The sequence below is a fragment of the Poeciliopsis prolifica genome, unplaced genomic scaffold, assembly GCF_027474105.1.
Source record: "Poeciliopsis prolifica strain line A6 unplaced genomic scaffold, Auburn_PproV2 SCAFFOLD042, whole genome shotgun sequence".
In the NCBI taxonomy this organism is placed as follows: Eukaryota; Metazoa; Chordata; class Actinopteri; order Cyprinodontiformes; family Poeciliidae; genus Poeciliopsis; species Poeciliopsis prolifica.
This window is the reverse complement of record NW_026562417.1, coordinates 409,117-429,152: the sequence shown is the minus strand read 5'-3', so window position 1 is coordinate 429,152 and position 20,036 is coordinate 409,117. Positions and strand designations below refer to the sequence as shown.

Sequence of the window (20,036 nt, the reverse complement as noted above, 5' to 3'; positions counted from 1 at the left end):
ACGTTTGAAATTGTGGCTCTGACAAATGGATGTTTGAGCGACGATAAATGGACTTTGCTTTTAAGCCACTTGGATCCACCCAAAGCGCGAGCTGGTGGCGGTTCTTGATGTGGGCTACACGGGCAGTCGCCCAGGGCGGCATTAGAAAGGGGCGGGACACCCGAGAACCAGAAAAAGAAAACTTGTGCCTCATCTGTTCATTGTCCTTTCAACAAGCTTCCTGGTGAATACTGGGAGACTAGGTTACTAGCTATATGCTGGAAGAAAATTAATAAATCGGATAATTACTGGCAGCATTTTAATTCTCGCCATTTTTATCTGTGTAAATATGGAGCAGTGATTTTTGACCTAACTAAATCAGTGCGATGTCTCGTACACAAATGCCCACAGCGACATCGAATCTGCCAGGAATATCTGGACGTTATATTTAAAAACGGATTCTGGAGGAAAATATCACTATAACCTCTGTTAAATCAACTAACGATTGCACACTGCTTTTTACTGGCCTCATGAAATCCTGATTACAGGGATTTATGACGTGAACAGCCAACACTTTTCAGCTCATCAACGAGAAATTGGGATATTTTCACTTCCATTGCAGTGGGAGTCCTCTTAGATCTCCCTGGCTGTCAGGGACTGATTTACCTTTGACCTTCTGTCAAGTCCCTTAAGCTGCTCACTCTGCACTGCAAAAAATAGCCTTTAAGTCGAACCACAGAGAGGATTCAACGGGCTTTTAAATCCCACTGCAATGGGAGCAACATAAATAATGGCCTTTGTCATCATTGTCAACTACTGCAGATGTTTTCTTTGCATCTGTTATGAACAATTAAATCCAATCTTAAGTGGTGAGTCAAAATGCAGATCATATAGTGCGTTGTTGCAGCTTATGCATGGTGCAGGCTGTTTTTTTTTTGTTGTTGTTTTGTTTTTTTGCAGTGCTCGTCCATGGATGCGTCACGTGACCCCTTAATCTTCTACCGTATTTCCGCGTTCATGCCGTTATCAATGACTCTTTATGGATTTGCACCAGCTGCATCGCCGCTGCTGCTGCTGCTGCTGTTGTTGTTGTCGTCGCCCTGCCCGGTGGCGGCCGATTGAATCCATGAGCTCTTAACCACCAGAGGAGCTTCCTCCTCCATCAGCTTCTCCTCATCCTCATCCCGCCAGCAGCAGCCGCCGCTTTCCTCTCGAGTCCTGTCGTCGAGCAGCAGCGCGGACGAGCTGGGGGGGAATCCGGGGAAAGGGAGCCGCGGCGCCGCGCACCGGCCGACGGACGCCGCGGCGCGGCGCGGCGGCGGCAACAACAACATGCTCACCCGGGTCAAGACGGCCGTGGCCGGGTTCATGGGTGGGATTATGACCGGGGGAGGCTCCGGCGGGGGCGGGAATTCGTCTTCGGATTTGCCGCTGAAATTTCCCTATACGAGACCTGAGTTCCTGGGACTGTCCGCGGATGAGATCGAGTGCTCGGCGGACCACATAGCCCGGCCCATCCTCATCCTGAAGGAAACCAGGAGATTACCGTGGGCCACCGGATACGCTGAGTAAGTAATGCAGCTGACCACAAAGCTGCTCCCATGTTCTTTGTGCGAGTCTTGCTCGGTATATGAGCTGTGCACTGGCTCCTGGAGGCCCCGGGTAGGGGGCGGGGGTCAGGCTGCACCTGTTGTGACCCACATCCACGCAAGCCTTTGGCTGGCTGCAGCGCATTCAAATGACCGCAGTCCTCCGAGCACATGCTGGCTTTTCACGGGCAGATTGGCGATGCTTGTTCTCCTGCAAATATCAGTTTGGGTTGGACGATATGGTTGGGAAAAAAACCGTGGAATCGGGATACAACCCTTTCATATCGGCTGATATCAATAACGATTATGATAGCAGTTGTTAGGCTGCTGCCTTACTCAACAGGTTGCTGCGAGGCAACCAAAGAGTTGGTCCCACTAACCTTGCATAGAGGTTGGGGTCTAAAACCTTTGCTTTGCCTACATCCCCCAGAAATCTGTGCTGTTATGGATTGGAGTTAAATAAAATTATTGGATATTCTGGTAGTTAAGGCTTTATTGAAATCCTATGAAAAATACATATTTAGGGAGTGGTCAAAATAATTCTCTGTTTTGTCTCTCTCTCTCTTTTTTTTTTTTAATTGTTCCTCAGTCGAATTGGCTTTGGAAGAATTTTTGCAGCCTTATAAATCTTTGGCAGTCTCAGACTCCTACAAAAAAAATTCCAGCCTGGGGAAAAGGGCTTTTGGAGCTTGGTTTTAACATATATATTTTTAATATGGTATCCCAAAAATGTCATGTCTGCTGTTCAATATTGGAATTTGTTTTATCTTTCAGAGTGACATTTTTATTTTTTTTAAAGAACCTTCACTTTAAAAGTAAGCTATTTATAGCCTGCATTTGTTTTGCTAAATTGTTTATATATAATTATAAAGAATTTCAAGAATGCCATTACAGATAAGTTCCAAATTGATTTAATTTTTGAGTGATCAGCTTTCAGAAACCTCATCTTTTTCTTTTCAAAGGTGGGTTTGTGTTTTGCACAAATGAAACATCTGTCAGGCGTGGTGTGTGCGTGTGGCATTACCCAACCCCTTTGGTTTGGATATATCCCTAAATCTGTTCAGCAATGTCCGAAAATGTAAACATTGATGCGATACGATGCCGATGTATAAATACAGCCTACATGGAGCAGCGGCAAAACAAAAGCAGAAGAAATATGCAAACGTATAAAAGAAGTAGAGGCCAATATGTAACTTTCCAAATGTGATGATGCTTGTAAGCCGTTCAGGCTTAATGAGACGAAAAATTGAGCTACACTCCAGAAAGAAAGTCCATTATTAATCAGTTACCCAATAGTAACTCTGGAGGAGCTGCAAACCTCCACAGGTGAGAGAATTTTTTGACATAATTTGACGTGCACGTCACAAATAAATTCACGTTTATTTAACATTTGTCACTTTTCTCACCGCCTTGTTCCTTTTGTTTTGGCCTGTCCATCTTCTCCAGCAGTTCGCAGCTGCCTGCAGCAGGAAGCTATAAAAGTTTCCATATAGAAACAATCCTAATTTTTTGAAGGCATTGCTTCATAATTTTTGACAATATAAGTGATTAATGTAATAACTGTGGCCATCTGGTATAAAAAAAAAAAAAAAAAAGGCAGAAAATTATTGTAGCAAGCACTGATTTCAAATTTGTCTCAAACACTATTCTTGAACGCCTCGAGTCTTGGGAGACAAAACTCCTGACCTGCACTTATTTTTAACGGCTTTCCAACTATTAAAAGAATATTTTTGTAGCACAACGCAACAAAGTTTGCTAATCTTGAGAAATAATACCAAGCCCCTTTCCGTCTGTTCTTTAATTTATAGCATTTTCATCTCGCAGTAATCCTCAGAAAAGAGACGGAGGGTCTCGAGCGGATTGTTGGAGGTAATGAGTTCAGCCCAGATCAGCGTTTATCTGTAATTAAAGCCCCCTTTTTCTTCTCATTACAGGAACCATTTTGCCTCTGGAGGCACGTTGGACTTTAATATCCTTCCAGCTGATAATAAAATACAAAGAAGTTAAAAGTCAGCGTCTCATCTGAACTCGAGTTGTTCTCATGAGAAGCTGCTGTATAATGCTATCACACAGTGTACATTTGATGGAATTGCAATGTTACTCACTCCCTGGCACAGTGGAACCCTGTTTTTTATTGAAGCAAATTTAATCCGTTTAAACAGCATAAATTAAGATTGTTTGGGCAATTAAGTTTGTTTTAGATGTTGTATGGTCATTTTAAGTGGGTAAAAGTTTTTATTTAATTATTATTTCCCAGGAGCATATGTTAAAATATATTTTTTTTCTAATCTGTTATTATTTAATTCTGCTACTTAAAGTTAAATATACTTTAGAAAAACCATACATACTTTGGATAGAGGTCCTAATTTCTTAAGGAGAGTATTTGTGGTTTTTGTATCTTACAGCCTACTGGCTTGCCTAAAATAACTTTTACATCTGATCAGAATCTTATGCTTAAAAAATCATAATAATAAAAATAAAAAAAGCATGTCAGGCCTTATAATAGTGCAGAAAATGAGATGCGTTTCACGATGCTTTTCAGGTTTGAGTAAAACTAAAAATGCGATTGGCAGGGCGGTGAAGTCTTTCTTTCTGCAAATGTTGGAAGTCAGGACAAAATGAGTTGTGGGAGCAAACAGTGGCACCAGCTGCAGCCTCAGTGCAACACAGCTGAGATAATGTACCATCGGCATACATGGGAAGAGCCATTTTGCTCTCGGCGTTTAGACGTGCAAAGTGTGCACAGCAGATAATAGGATAGAACTCAGAAGGCCTGGTTCATATTGTTTTGACAGCCAACTTGAGTTGTGCTCAGTTTCTCACATCTGAAGGCTTTTATGCTCTGAGTGACACAACAAATTACTACAGTAATTAAAAAGTTTGACAAAACACCAAGAGAGATCTTACTATGGTGTTAAATATTCCATCCACAAGAGCGATAGGCCACCAGTTGCATCAACAGGATGTACTTCAGTGCAGTAGCCACGCCCACTTTAAATTGTTGGCAACATTTTTGATACAGACACACAAGAAACACAGTGACTGTCTTCACCACCAAAAATTGCACATCTTAGTCTTTTTTTTTGTTGTCTTTTTTTTAGTCTTTGCCCTCACATCAAACCTAAAACTCCTTTAATCATGTAAAATAGACAATCTATGAATGAAAAACTGCTCAACATCAGCATTAAATTGATCAAGTGTCATTGGTTTCCACATCTTCCGCCCCCGGTTGTCTCTATTTCTATCTGAAGCTGACAGATCTTTGGGGTCGAGGAGCAGACATGGACGGCGCCGAGCAGAAAACAGCCCACAGTTCGAGTCTATTAATAGACCTGCCAATTTCACACAATCACACTTTGACAACAGCCTCCAGATACGTCTGTCAGACACACCGGCCTTCCTTTATTTCTTTTTTTCCACTGTTTTCTTGAGCCTAATTAAACTGGCTATTTTGAGTTGCTTTTCAGCAAGTTCAATGACATTGAGAGGGCAGCTAAAGCAAATTTATGCAGGGCTGTATAATAGGAATGCTTTGCAATGCAACAATCCGAAGGACTGTTTTTTTGTACCTTTCATCTAATACATATTTTTTATGTCTTGGTGTGCAGGCTTTTGCCTTCTTTCTTGCACGGTTTCCCTCAGGGTATTAGAAGCCTGGCGGGCCACCAGGCTTTACTTGTGCCCCCACCAGGCTTAGCATTGCTTATTTTAGTTTTTTTTTTTTTTTTAAAGATTTTATAGTTGGTGTTCAGATATTAATCTTCCAATCTTCCAATAACACATAATTAGCAAGTGATATTTCCAAATTTCCTGTGAACTTTAAAAAATTTTTGACTAAAAAATGCAAGAGGCCGCTGGATGAATGACTGCCGTAGCGCCCAACCACTGGGCTTAGCGAGTTTTCTGGGGGAAACCTTAGTAATAGGAAGAAGATGATGATGCAACTAGAGAAAATTAGTGTAATTAGTGCAAAGTACAAAGCATAACTCACTGTGGTAAGTTAAATGATAATATTTAGCGTCATGTTACACTATGCAGATGCTCTGTCTGTACCGATGCATATCAGCATGCCTGAAGTTCCTCCAACAGGAGCGCACTCTAATCTATGTTCTGAATAATTAATGGATATTTAGCTACTTTGTTACAGTCAGGCACACAATGTGGTTCATTTCCTCCCATAAAACATATTTTAAGATAAGCAAATCATATTTAGTAACCAAAGTGCATTAATGTTATACAAAGTATTTTGTTAAAAGCTGACCCAGAAAATCAGGAGGTTGACCACAGCAATGATAAATTGTCCCAGAAATTATTGCGATAAACTGTAACATTGTCATTTTAAGACCATTTTCAAGAAATATGTTTATAACGGCATAATAATCAAAGTTTCCCTCTCACAAATTTAACATAGAAACTGGAAGATATTTTAAATAACTTTAGAAAAAAAAACAATGACCAAACACAATAAACAGAAAGGAAACAAAAACCCAAACATCACTGAAACCACAAATGAAAATGATTAGGAAGTCTGTAAACAAAATTGCCCTTCAAGAATTATTATCATCAGGATGGAAATTATTGACCTCGTTTTAATCTATCATGCAATTAATGGGTTATTGCGACAGGCTCAATCACAGCCGTGTATTTCCAAATATTGGACATATTAATCTTAAGAAAGACACAAAAATATTTACAGTGCAGGTGAAAATGCATAATGCTGCATGTCACTTCAGGAGTAGCGATGAGGAAGAGCTTTCTAGTCAAAACAACAGCACAAACTGACAGATTATAAAATATAAAACTGGCAGAGGCAACTACTTTCGATAAATGCAGGAGTTGTAATTGCCGTGACCCTGCAGAGATCCACAAACAGCCACCTGGGATCTCTGGCGCAAACCTGGATACTAAAATATGTTCCAAACTCCTTCTGAAAGAGCGGCGGGCGAGCCTGCAGTTAGAGATCACCTCAGCTCTCCACATTATGCCCCCCTTTTGTCTTTTTTTCAGGGTGATCAATGCTGGTAAGAGTGCATTGAACGAGGACCAGGCCTGCTGCGAGGTGGTCGTGGCCAGAAGGAGACCGATGAGCTACTGTCCCCCGTCCACGCCCAGCAAGACCCCGACGGCCAAAAGACGCAACTCGCTCCCCAACGGCGAGGCCCTGGGCCTTCGAGTGGAACACCTGATGGGCGAGGTAGGAACACGGATGCAAACAAACAAGTAGTTCTTAGACACCACTCTACTGTGCTTCCCTTGTTTATTATTAAAGGCACTTAACATGACGCCACATTATTGATATCTAGTGGTGCATGAAATGGGGCTTTAATGGGAGCTCAAACAAATCTGTTAGCAGAATGACTGAGTTAGCGAGTATTTCAAAGGTGGTTGTGATATTCCTTTGGTAAGGCAAAGACGAAATGTTGCCTTACTGGATAACAATCGGATAATACATTAAAGTGAAAAAATTACTATCACTTAAATTCTCCAAAGTGTCTTGAAGTAACGCTGATTTCGTCTACTTGGCATGATTGACTTTAATATTTTGATTGCTATAAGATGCTGTATTGCTCTGCTCCTCTAATCTGTGGTGTTCCACAAGACTCAGTACTTGGCCCCTTATTATTTTCTTTCAATATTCCTCATCCTGCTGGAATTATTCAATCTTTTTGTGACAATTTTAATCACATCTACGTCGATGATATTCTGTTGTATTTGTTTGTGTCTCTCATATCTCCCTGGTGCTATACCGGCTCTGTGTATTTGAGAATTTGTTTCAAAGTTCTTGTATTCACGTACAAGGCTGCGAATGCCCAGCCTCCTGATTATCTGGGTCAGATTTTAACCAAATACTGTGTATAACTTTGCTTTGTGTTGCACAGCGCTTTGTGACAACTGCTTTATAAAAATTTGCACTCGCTTCCGGCAGTAAATCACCTAAACTGAAAAAAAAGAAAAAGTTGTTCTCATGCTTTTGGTTGAACGTCATAAAACTGACAGAGCACTGTAAGTCTCTCACTCACAGACATCTGCTGGAGGGAGTAAAAGTACACAGAGCGAGTCAGATGACACGAAAATAGTTGCATTTTTTGAAAATTGGGCAAAGTGCAACGGTACAGTGAACTCTGATATTCTAAAAAGTGTTTTGATCACATAAATGCGTCATTATATTTTAGTCATTATTCTTAAAAGTTGAGTTACGATTTAGCCAGCCTAATAGGGGTGGAATGCCAGCGACTGAGTTCACTGACCTGCTCCAGATATTCTGTTAACCGAACGGTGACGAATTAGCAGCGTTTCCTGAATCCCATTTTGTGCTTTCTAAGAGGAACAGCAGAGACGTGGGAGGCAAGGATTCATTCGAACAGAGATAAAACACAGACATCTACATCCTGCTTGCACCCTGAAACCACAGACAGAAAAGAAAAACAGGATTCTGTTCTCTGACGGCCCGATAACACTGAGCAGAAATGATCACAGCTCCTACATGCAGGTTTGACCTCGCCGGCTCCATCGCTGATGGAAAGCATGAGTCATGGCGGGTCTCCTTGCACAGCAATGCCAGCCAGCCAGCGTTAGTCATCGGTTACAACCTCCTCCAACGCTTCTAACGATGGCATTACAGAAAGATTAGCAGCACAGCCCAGAGGAATTCTGCGTAACGTTGCCGTTATGCACAATCCAGCAATCCTTCCAACATCTGCAGCAAAACCTGCTGCTTCAGTGCCAGCAGTCACTGTTGGAGGAAACAGATCCAGCCGATTGTTTATGCTGCTCTTCTTTGACATGAATGTAAAATCTTAGAATTTAAAACAATGCATATAAATACATAAACTCACATTTACTGATATGATTTTGTCCCATTTAGTGTGCTGCAAACGTTTGTCACTTCATGATCACAGACTGCTTTATATTTTGCTGTGGTTTCAAATGGAGCTGAATTTTGAGGTGGAAAAGAAATGAGGCAATGTTTCCAACATTTTAAAAATAATAATAAGTCAGAAAAAGTTTATGATCATTTAAAAATCAGTGTTTAGTAGAACCACCCTTTTTTGTCACCCTTTTGCAAGAGTTTTGGTGTTATTCTGTCAGTTTTGCACATGATCTTGTTACATTTCCTCTGCCAGCTCCTTCACCACGAGAAAGTCAATGGCTGGCCTGAAATATAGGGTGTGATATTTAGATATAACCCTGCTTCAGGAACTATTATGTTTTGCATGTCCCATGTTTCATCTACAGGAGGGCGAAGGGCTCGTTTTCCACTACTGGGCTTTGTTCGACGGTCACGCCGGCTCCGGCGCGGCGGTCGTCGCCTCCCGCCTGCTGCAGCACCACATCGCCTGCCAGCTTCAAGCCGTCATAGAGATCCTGCGCAACTTCCACTCGCCGCCCCCCACCGTGCTGGGCGAGGAGCCCGACAGCAGCCCCTACCTGCAGGGAAACGCCCCGGGGCCGCAGCGCGCCCTGACGCGGGCCGCCTCGCTGCGGGGGGCCGCCGGCGCGCCGAGCTCACCGAGCAGCACCCCGCCTCCGCCGCGTTTCTACATGGAGAAGAAGGTCCAACACGAGAGCCTGGTGATCGGAGCAATAGAGAACGCCTTCAAGGAGATGGTGCGTGACGGAGGACGAGGCTCAGGAGGCACTCAGGGAACTCAAATTATTTGAAATATGGACTTCAGGTTTTATCGCGACATTATAGTCGATAAAAAGCAACGATGACAAATTGTTTATTGCTGGGGGTTTTTTGGTAACTGCATGGCTGTGATTGCATGGAGCAGCAACGATAGTCACACACACAAATCATGCTCTAAAAACTCATTCCCATTTATAATACTCTTCTTTAGTACACCGGTCACATCAACAGTCGCATTTCAGAGATTTGTATCTCTGAAATGCGCTCAGTAGACGCATTTCATCATATTTTCAAGTTTACTGATATTTATCAAAACAAACAGTTTAGAAAAATAGTAAAAAATCATAATCTACAACAATACAGAGAGTTTTAGGGGTTTTCAGCATCATTAATAGACTATTGTGACAACATTAAATCAAAACCTTCTAAAAAATGTGTTAAGATGATCAGCGACATGATAAATACTGCTCCCTAACTTGAATTAAAGCTCTTTTTGCAGTTTCAGAAAAGAAAATTAGGGGTCTTTTTTTGCCTGTTCCTTTGAAGGAGTCTAGATTTACAGTTTTTGACCGACACTTCTTAGTCATAACTTTTTTATTTTTTAAATCAGTATCTATGCCCTGAACTACAGTGACCTCTCTGTTTTCTTCATCATAGAAAACAGTCAGTGTGTTGACTTTCTCCTGTATCTCCTCTCTTCTTGAAAATGGCCCCTGTGGCTTTTGGCATTTAGTCTGTTTTGTTTTGTGACGCATTGTGCTATCAGGTGGGACAATTCACATAAACATCCCGGGGTTTTGGGAAGAGTTGGCCCTCGCTGGAAACTTTGATCCCAGTCTTCATTCGTGACGAGATTCAAAATAATGAGCAAGAAGCTAAACCCCAAACATCAGACGTCTCATGTTTCCATTACTGGTACCGCATCACTCACTTCTCCTTCCATGGAAAAGGGATTTTCCAGATGTTTCAAATATTTATTTTCTCATTAAAACAACAACGGGAGAGTTCCTGTTTTAGAGGTTGAGGGGGTTTTTTTTAAGGCGTTAGGGTGCATTTCTGCTGTGTGTCCACTAGATGACAGTGGGAGGCTTTGCAAGCCGCAGCTCAGAAAATAAAATCGACCTGAAGTTTCTTATAAACTAAACCCACGTTTCTGCTATTCTGAGAGTGAAAAGAAGCTCTTATATCTAAAATTTATACATTTATAAAATGTAATATCTAAATTATTAATGTTGCTGTTGAATAAAATTGCATCTCACATAGATTTGACAATGTCGTACAGAGGAAAATGCTTTTCTGTCCTGCAGTCAGTTTAGCTAATTTGGTTACATTTAGTTATTTTTTGCTATAAACTCATCTGTTGGATCTATTATGAAACAAAAGATGATTGTGGGAACTTTGTGGCAGAAAACTCTTTGAAGTTCCAGGACGTTTTGAACCTAATATATAAAGTTTATTCTGCCCAAAAAAAAAAACAACCTGTTTTTCGCTGCTGCCTACATGAGCTCGGGTGGACGTTGGAGATTTTCCGATTGTCTTCTCGCTCCGTGTGTCCTCAAACCGTCTGCTGGTTTCCTTTTTCTCAGGACGCCCAGATCGAGAGGGAGAAACAAGCGTACAGCATCAGCGGCGGATGCACGGCGCTCGCCGTGGTTTACCTGCTGGGGAAGTTGTACGTCGGGAACGCAGGCGACAGCAGGTACGTCTCCGACTGTGAAGTCAAAGCCTCTTTGATGACTGAGAAGCTTCTCATCGCGCAAATTCCTCCGCCACGTCCTGCAGGGCCATCATCATTAGAGACAACGAGATCGTGTCCATGTCGACGGAGTTCACGCCAGAGTCAGAACGGCAGCGACTGCAGTTCCTGGTTGGACAGTTTTGTTTTTCCACTTTATTCTTCCTTTCAAAACACAGGGAACATTTTGTTATATGTGGTAAATTCAGTGCATCCACAACCCTTCATGTATTTCATGGGGGAAGTAGTGCGTTATTTAATTTTAACGGAAAAAGTCTCCCATGTTTTCTCCTGAAATTTCCATATGTTTAGCCTGGATTTTATTTGGGGGCAACAGAATAGATGTAAATAAATCCATACCACATTTTCAAGGTTCTTTTTATATATAAAAAATTCCAAAGCATGATCCTGCCACCACTGTCTCTCACCTTTTTAGCACCAGTGTGCAGTGTTAAATTATTTCAAATGTAACATAAGCAGAAATTAAATTTTCAGCATATCATGCATGCATTGATTTTTATTCATTTTGTTTATGTTTTTTTGAGCATATTTTTTAATGACTGATGCAGCATCAGCATTTCCCACTTTGGGAGTAAAAGTTCATGTGTTTTCTAGATTTCATTTAGGGTCATCGGGGGAAATGCGGGTTAAGAAACGCGCGCCATGTTTTTCTTTCAGGAATTCCCTTTGCACTTCTGGCTGTTAGTCTTGTCACATAAAATACTTTGTGGTCGACAAAATGTGGAAAAAGTTTAAAATCCGAGTTGTTTGATGAGGTTTCTCTGACTGACTCGAAGCGTCGTCCTCCATCCTGCAGGGCTACATGCAGCCGCAGCTGTTAGGGAACGAGTTCACGCACCTGGAGTTCCCCCGCAGGGTCCAGAGGAAGGAGGTGGGCAAGAGGATGCTCTACAGGGACTTCACCATGAACGGATGGTGAGTTTGCTCCGTCGCAGAGCGCTTCCACAAGGCTCTGCAGCTCCTCTCCGTAATGAGTAGTAAACTCTGAGCATTGCAAGTGTTGCATGTTTGGGCTAAGATTTGCATCAGCTCCATAGAACAAGCTGGAGTTCTTTAATTATTATTATTTTTCTTATGCCGTTCCATACGGTCCAGGCAGCAGAAACCAACAGGCAGATGACGCGTTTTACATAAGATGTGCTATTGCCGAGAGCGATTATTTTAAAGACTAGGAAGATGATTCAGAGTGTGACGAGCGGCAGAACGGGAAAAGGGAGGGAGGACTGCTTATGCTGGCGTTTCACACTTTCCTGCTTAAAGGCACAAAAACAGAGAGACAGACAGGATCTGCTGCTTTGGACGCGGGGAGGTCATGAAAAGTTCACCGCTTGCGTCGAAGAAATACTAACGGCCAGACAGCAGCGCAGTCTGACAGAGAGAGGGAACTCTGGGTGGATGCGAAGCCGTTTGAAGTCGTTAATGTTTTCCTCTGGCTTTTGGTATCAAATCTGATCTCGCCTGTTGAAGCAGATCAGCAAGCGGCATCCGAGGTTTTTGAAGCCGACATCAAAGTATTAAATATGTTTTTTCAGATTTGCTCTTTGAATTTGTGCTTTGAACGCTTCACACTCTCCCAGCCTCTTGTTCTCAGTATTGTTTTTTTCTGCAAACAAATGTGTTTTTTTTTAGGGAACCTGAATTAAGTGTTATTTGTATTCATTTTTACCAAATTCCTCTGGCCTTTGTTGTTGTTCACAATCTGACAAAAAAAAAGCAAAATCTATTCATTTTTTACTATCATGAGGATGGGAAATGTCATTAGCAGCATATTTGCAATCACCAAACTAAAAGCTGTTGTGAAGCATATTTGATAATTGCAAAATGTTTGTTTTTTGAGGCTACAACAATATGCGGGAAAAAGCTGGATTAATATGTTTTGTCATTTCGTTGCCTTTAAATTAACTCAGTTTTGAACCGTGTTGTCATGTATTTGTTGACCTTCCATCAATGAAGGACGGCAGGCGATGCTTCACTCAAACATCTTTTTTGTCGTCTTCAAGGGCGTACAAGACTGTTGAGGACGAAGACCTCAAGTTTCCCCTTATTTACGGCGAAGGCAAAAAGGTAACGGGTCAGAACTGGTTCTTTATCCTTTATGTTTTTATGACCAACATGCACAGAGTTGTAATAATTGTTAGGTGGGAGCAAAATTCTCTACCGATTTCATCCTTTCTTAATAAATAAAAATCTGGGAAGAATATTTTTTTGCAAATTTATGCATTTCAGTGACTCCATCACATTACATAGATTAATTAGACAAAGAGGGACTGTTTAACGACTTTACTTCTCTTAGTCACAATGATTTTCTGCCAACAGCTGACGAAAGCAAATCATTTATCATTAGCGCATTACATCGGACCAATAAAAAATATATTTTTAAAAACTTGGGCTGTTTAATATCTGGTGAAAGTCTGTTATTGTCTGACAAACTCATGTGTTCTCATTTCCACACATTTTATCACTTAAATAATTTCAACCAGGTATGAATCAACAACCATAGTAGGGTTCAGGTTGAGAAAATGTTATCCAGTTTGATTTGAAATTTGGAGAAATTGGGGTTATTATGAAAACAGACATCTGATGATCCAAACCTGATCTTGCAAGAACTTTGTTTCTCAAATATGGTTGATTCATATTCAAAAAAATGTACAATTTTCTATCTTGGAAAGTTTTGTCCATGTAATTCTGCATTTCAGAAAAAGGAAGAGGTTTTAGACGGCGCAGCCGGCAACCAGACATGAACTCAGTCACCTCTCCGGTGCAAACATTGCATGAGCCAGTTTGCCTCAGTTCCTATAAAAGCTGCTGTTTTCAAAGGGAAGATGTCAGCACATCAGAGAGGAGTCGATCCAGGGCTTCGGAAGCAGATACCAGACTTGCACATGTTTTGTTTTTCATATTTAAATGCCTGGAGCTTTCGCATTTCACACGACCCCGGCATAAACCTGGGCACCTAAAGTCAATCATTCCCCGTGTTTTGTTTGTCAGGCGCGGGTCCTGGCGACCATCGGAGTGACCCGGGGGCTCGGTGACCACGACCTCAAGGTTCATGACTCCAACATTTACATCAAGCCGTTCCTGTCCTGCATTCCTGAGGTCAGAGCAAACACCTCTCCGTTATTTAACTCCAAAAGAAAAAAAGGAGGAAAAGAAGATTTCTGAGAAGCCGAATCTGCTTCCAGAAATCAGATTTTCCATCCCTCCTCGCTGGTCCATACTGCTCTGCTCCACTTGCTCGTGCAGAGTTGTGCATTTATTTCACGTCTCGCTGTATAGGAGGCTTGATGTCCTCCTCTATATGCGCCTGCACTCATCACGCTGCTTCTCTGCCGCCGGAAAACTTGAACTCACCTGTCTGAACCGTCTGGCACTGGATTCAAAGCGCTTTCATCTCCCGAAGTAGCTCATCGTATAGAGTTTTCTTTTCCCCTCTCTGAGCTCTGCGCTTGATCTTTAATTCATCATCACCAGGGTTCACGGCGGGTTCACGTCAAACCGCCTCCTCCGCTCGCTAACGCGGCGCTCGGCGAAGCCTCCTGTGTGTTGTTTGTATCAGGATGCTGCGATAACGCCGTTCAATCCCTTAAGTCATGAAAACATCCAGAACAAAGCGGCGTGTGGAGGACCGGTCACTTAGGAAACACACAGGGAGTTAGTTTATATAAGAAACAAGATAGAAGCAAAAAAATAATAAAAAAAAAACATTTTGGTGATACAATTTGCTATTTTTTGGCACGAGTTTAGAGCATCTCATTTTCATCTTCTACTGATTGATCTGTCGTTTCCTTTTCTCCAATCCATCCTCCCTCCCTTGGATTATTCCTTCCTTCTCTTTCTTGTATCCTTCCTTCTTCCCGCCTGTGTGTCCTTCATATCTTTCTTATTATCTTTTTGTGCCTTTAAATTTTTTAATCGTTCTCATTTCTTATTTCCCCGACTCTCTTTTCCCTTTAATTTCTTATTTCCATCTGTCTTTTTTTTTTTTATCTTCCTTCTCCCCTTAATTCCTCATTTAATTTCTTGTGTCTTTCTGTCCATCTGTTCTTGCATTTTTCCTCTTGGGGTCGATGTAAACTTTGCTCTGCACACAAATTCCTTTAAGTTACATATTAACTGTTTTATAAAAAGGACTCTGTAACAAATGCGTGGGAGCCCTGTTTTTATATCTTTGGGGGAACAGTAGGCCATTAGTTACGAATTAAAATTTTTTGGAGATTTAAAGTGTGGGTTTCAAGTTGCAATCTCACCAAAACGACTTCGCTTTCACTCTATTTATTTCACGGGAAGCGTCTGGGATGCGGAGGGCGGCGGCAGTGAGTGATTCTTTCGGCGTCTGATGAGTCATTTCGACAAAAATCTAAAATCATTCGAAGACATGGACTGACCAAAGGCGTGCGGCGTTCCACAGGTGAAGGTGTACAACCTGACGCAGCACGAACACGGGGCCGACGACGTCCTGGTGATGGGAACCGACGGCCTCTGGGACGTCCTGACCAACGAGGAGGTAGCCGAAGCCGTCTGCACTTTCCTGTCCAACTGCGACCCCGACGACCTGCACAGGTGAGGGTTCCCGCTTTTCCCCCGCCTGGTTTCGGCTTTCACCTTTCCCCCTCTGTCCGCTCTGACTCCGAACGGCAATTCTGCTCGTAGGTACACGATGGCGGCGCAAGACCTGGTGATGCGAGCGCGGGGCGTGCTGAGAGACAGAGGCTGGAGGATCACCAACGAGCGGCTGGGCTCCGGAGACGACATCTCCGTCTTCATCATCCCCCTGATGTACGGCAACCGGCAGCCCTGACCCGGTGTCCGCGGGGCGGCCCGTAACCGTGAACCGGACCGATAAGTCCTGAACACTGAAAGCTCCTTCTGATTACCTATTTTATTTATTTCCCTTTTTTTTAAAGAAAACAAAACAAAAATGAAGGAGTAAAGTAAACACAAAGAGACTCTGCCGGTTTAAAATGGAAGAAACTGATATTTGAAGGTTTTAAAAGGCGGCGATGCACACGACTACATGAAATGAGAGGGTGGGGGAAGAAAAACTGTTTCTTATCCTGCTTTTCTCGCCCTTTTTTTCTCTCCCGTCCTGTTTGGTCGATCTCATTTCAAGAATCATACCTCAGTCGTCTGGACTTGGACCCAGCTGACAGGTCGGCTGCTTTTTGTGGCGTTTGAAGGTTCAGTTGCTGGTGAACGCTAATGAATCAACATTTGGGACATTATGTGCGAAAGTTGGTTCTAAAGTTTACACTGCTGGGCTCATATACAGTTTGGTTGGTATTTGTCTACGTTTTTTTCTTTTCACTGTTTTACACACTATCTGACATGAGTTAATGTTGTTTGACGATGCACTTTATTCATTTTTTTAAATCATATTTCTTATTTGCTTTTCATTGTTAAAGTGTCCCAAGCACTTTGAGCTTTTTCCCATTTTCTCATGTTACAACAACAAACTGCTCTGCATTTGGATGGAATTTTATTCAATAGACCAACACAAAGTTGCTGTTTGATACAATGATGCTGCCACCGCCGTGTCATACCATGGGAGTGGTGTGTTCAGGGTGACGGGACAAAAATTTAAATTTAGCTTTCTGTACTAGATTCGAGTCTGGACTTGGATTGAGCCTTTTAACAGGAACACTTCCCTGTCCCCTGTGGATTAAAGCATCCCCACAGCATCATGCTGCCACTACTATGTTTCGCCATTGTACTCTTCCATCCTTTTTCTATTTATAAGCTTCCATATTCCACTCCTTTTTAATACAAAATTAACCAAAACAATGTATGAATACTTTTGATCCAAAAATCAGGGTCTTGCAAAACAACTTTTTTTTCTCTTAACCTGACGTCTACTGAACTGTTACTCCTCGTTTTTTTTTGTATTTTTCCTTCCTCAGTGTCGGATTTTCTTGTTACCTTTCGAAGTGATTTAGAGCTGTAGCTTTCCAGGCTTCCTGAAAGCCTTTCAAAGATTTTGATTTTATTTTTGTCTGCTGTTCAGTCATTAATGCTCCGACACCTGATCTATTTATCTATTTATACGTACCGCGTTTTTTGGGTTTGGTTGAGCTTTTTAGAATGATTCAGAGTTTGCTTGTGTCGAAAAAGCTCTAAAGAAATCCTATGAATCACTGGTTAAAGACATCCGAATTCAAACTTTCACAAATGGCTGGGGAATTTCTTCTTAGGACCAAAGGAAAAGCGGAAAAAAAGTGAAGTTTTTGTACATTTCAAAATCAGTCATACAAATACACATTTTTCTTTTCGTGCCAATCTAAGCCAACCAAAAGTTGTCGCATCAAATTTCCATCGGTATATAAATCCCTACAATGACTCCATGTTGGGCTGAATGACTTGCGTACCAGTGTAGTTGCACTAAAGAGCCAAGATATGAAAAGCGTGGAGGCAAATATTCCCTGCAGCAGGGAGAATGTGATAACTAAACCTAAAATACCATCAAGTTTTTTTTTTGTTTGTTTTTGTTTTCCTGTTTTGCTCTGTTTTATGTTTTCAGAAGCTGTAGGTCGACGCTGCCTCGCCTGAAAGTATCTCGATGTGTGGATGTAGTTTTAGTACATGCAGTAATTTATTTTAGGCCTGGGATGAGCGATGGTGCAATGGTTAAATTTTGCCATTCCATTTTTTTTATGGGATTTTTATTTATGTGATGCATCTCGTAATTTCTGTTGTGAATGTCCCAACAAGATGTTTATAAGACCGTTGGATTTCCAGTAGCTTTGGAAGTATCCAGAAATTTCTTGCAAAAGCTACAGGATGACAAAAAAAGAAATTGCTAACGGGTTTGTACAATCCTAATATAGACCATTTTTGCATGCTTGTGTCAGTTTGAGTTTATTTTCTGGGCTTTGAGGAGAACTGAGTCTAAAGAGTTTAGCAGAAGACAAGAGAAGCATCCATTAACAAAAAAAAAGCTAATTGCTAAGTTTTAAAATTAGCTTATTTTTTTTCTTTTAAATTGAGAAAAATGTTTTTAAATTCCAAATGAATAACCATTCTAAGAAAAAAATAAAAATCAGTCAATAATAAACCGATTATTAATGCTAGAGCATCTGCAGACAATGAAACATATGAAAGAAATAAGGCTGTAAAGCTAATGGCATTAGCAGCTTAAAGTTGACGAGTTTAAAAAAAAGGCCTTTTTGATGGACTTTTGTTCAATCGTTGATGGTTACCATGGTGAAACTAAAGTATCAATACACTCTAAAAATGTACAATCGTTTCTCATAGTCAATAAACAGAAATTTTGACTAAAATTTCAACAAGCAGACGTTTCTCTTGATGTAGCTTAGACCAGCTCTTTTAACTTAATTTTGCAGATTGTGACCTTGAAATAAACTTTTTTTTTCATCCTGTTCCTTATCTGTTAGAGTATAATGATACAAGGTGTATTACTCCCTCAAAATATTACAGCAAAATAGCTGTGTAGTTTCTTATTTAGATAAAAATGTTTAACCCTTTGAGCGAGAAAGGGTAAATGAACAACAAATAATACTTAGCTAATTTGAAACACACTAAAATGTCAAGATTGTAGATCCAAAGTGTGTTTTCAAAACCATCTCCAAAAATTAGTTGCAAAGCCGACAATTGTAAAGAAAGTTTCAGCAAGCTGCTGCTTAGCTCAATGTAGCTTAGCTCATTTTAGCTAGCTTACCATAGTTTGGGCCTCAGATTGCGATGAGGCTAAGCCAAACTTTTTATAGTCTTTGCGATGAACAGAACTTTGAACTCAGAAATGTATTTTCAAAGTTGTACTGTGTCTGAACAATAATCTGAAATCGTTATCACCATAAAACCATCAGGTGCTTGGCTTAAAATGTCCTGGCATAGCTTATTTTAGCTAATTTAACTTCGTTCAGCATTCGGTTGAACTATTTATTGAGTTTAGTTCATTTCTTATGAATGCACTTAAAATCAACGGTCCGTGCTCCTTCTGCTGTCCGATGTTTGTTGCACTGAAATTAACCGTCTCAGACATCCCTCCCCCCCCCAACATAACTGAAACCATCTGCATTACATCAAAGCAGCAGCTGTTTTGTATTTCCTGCGCTCCGCTTGTACCTTTCATTGAAGAAATCCCATTTGTTAATTTGCGACATGTTTATATTGCGCCCTGGCTCATCTGAAAGTGATCGAGACCCTTTTCTCAGAGGAATGTGAAGTACGACTAATTTGTGTCATCACCCAACTTCTTGCACATCGGCTCAGGCTCGGCTGTGATTTGCCATTGTTTGGTTTTCTGAACCCAGTCGTTCACGAGTCTTTAATCCAGTTCCATCTACCTGATTGTTGTCGTTTTTGCTGTATTATAATCGCTGTTCTGTTTCTTCCCTATGTAACACTACCAGGTTAGGAAACTTGTGAAGCTGAGGGGGATTTTTTTCTTTTTTGTAGCAAAGGTCGACTTTGAGGCCTAGTCGGGGGGGAGGTTGTTGGCCAACTATCGTGCCACCCTCACTTCAGTGTGATTTTATAAGGAACACGACCTCATTGAGAGATAAACTACTATTTTGATGTCTCCTCACACAAGCTTGACGTCGGAAGGAGGCCAGCGATGTTTACCTTCGGTGTTTCTTACCCAGGAATCAAGAAAAAAAAACGACAATAAAGATCCATGTCAAACAATGCAATTTGTCTCCTGCAGATAATTGAGTACACTAAAAGCTGCCAATCAGAATGAGTTGCTAAAATCTGTCCTGCTTTCAGCTGCAGGCAGTCTTAGAAAGAACAAGCACAAAGGAGATGCAGTACAGCCAGTCATTACTGACGCTGTTCATGTTATAGTGTTTAGACGTGGTAGCTTGAGGAAAGGTGTTCAAAATGTAGAAAAACACTCTGAACCACCGTGAAGAGCTTTTAAAGATGAAAGTTTAAAAGTGGTTCTCTTCATGGCGTGAACTTCAGTTGCGAGGGAAATGTGCGCGTTTGACCACAAGCGTCTCGACTGCAGAAACTAATTATTTTAAGTCGGTCTTAGTCACCCAGCAGGTCAACTGGAAAGTACACTTTAAAAACTCGTTCATAAATTGACTTAATTCATTAATTTCAGACGGTTCAAATATGC

The 20,036-nt window shown here is 41.3% G+C and overlaps 1 protein-coding gene across 1 annotated transcript; it reads left to right on the top strand.

The window, feature by feature from the left end:
* The first annotated feature begins 989 nt into the window (after positions 1-989).
* On the top strand, positions 990-19,602 carry LOC129376152 (protein phosphatase 1H-like). The gene is made up of 10 exons (XM_055055653.1): positions 990-1,547; positions 6,576-6,762; positions 8,805-9,176; positions 10,785-10,897; positions 10,981-11,065; positions 11,751-11,869; positions 12,955-13,018; positions 13,943-14,050; positions 15,363-15,514; positions 15,605-19,602. The coding sequence occupies exons 1-10, from the start codon at positions 1,312-1,314 to the stop codon at positions 15,750-15,752; spliced, it is 1,584 nt and encodes a 527-aa protein (XP_054911628.1). The 5' UTR covers positions 990-1,311; the 3' UTR covers positions 15,753-19,602.
* The last annotated feature ends 434 nt before the right edge of the window (positions 19,603-20,036 follow it).

Coding starts and splice junctions, on each gene's coding strand:
- LOC129376152 (XM_055055653.1), top strand. CDS start 1,312: ATGCTCACCCGGGTCAAGACGGCCGTGGCCGGGTTCATGGGTGGGATT. Junction 11,066..11,750: donor GGCAGCGACTGCAGTTCCTG/GTTGGACAGTTT, acceptor TCCATCCTGCAG/GGCTACATGCAGCCGCAGCT. Junction 15,515..15,604: donor GACCCCGACGACCTGCACAG/GTGAGGGTTCCC, acceptor TTCTGCTCGTAG/GTACACGATGGCGGCGCAAG.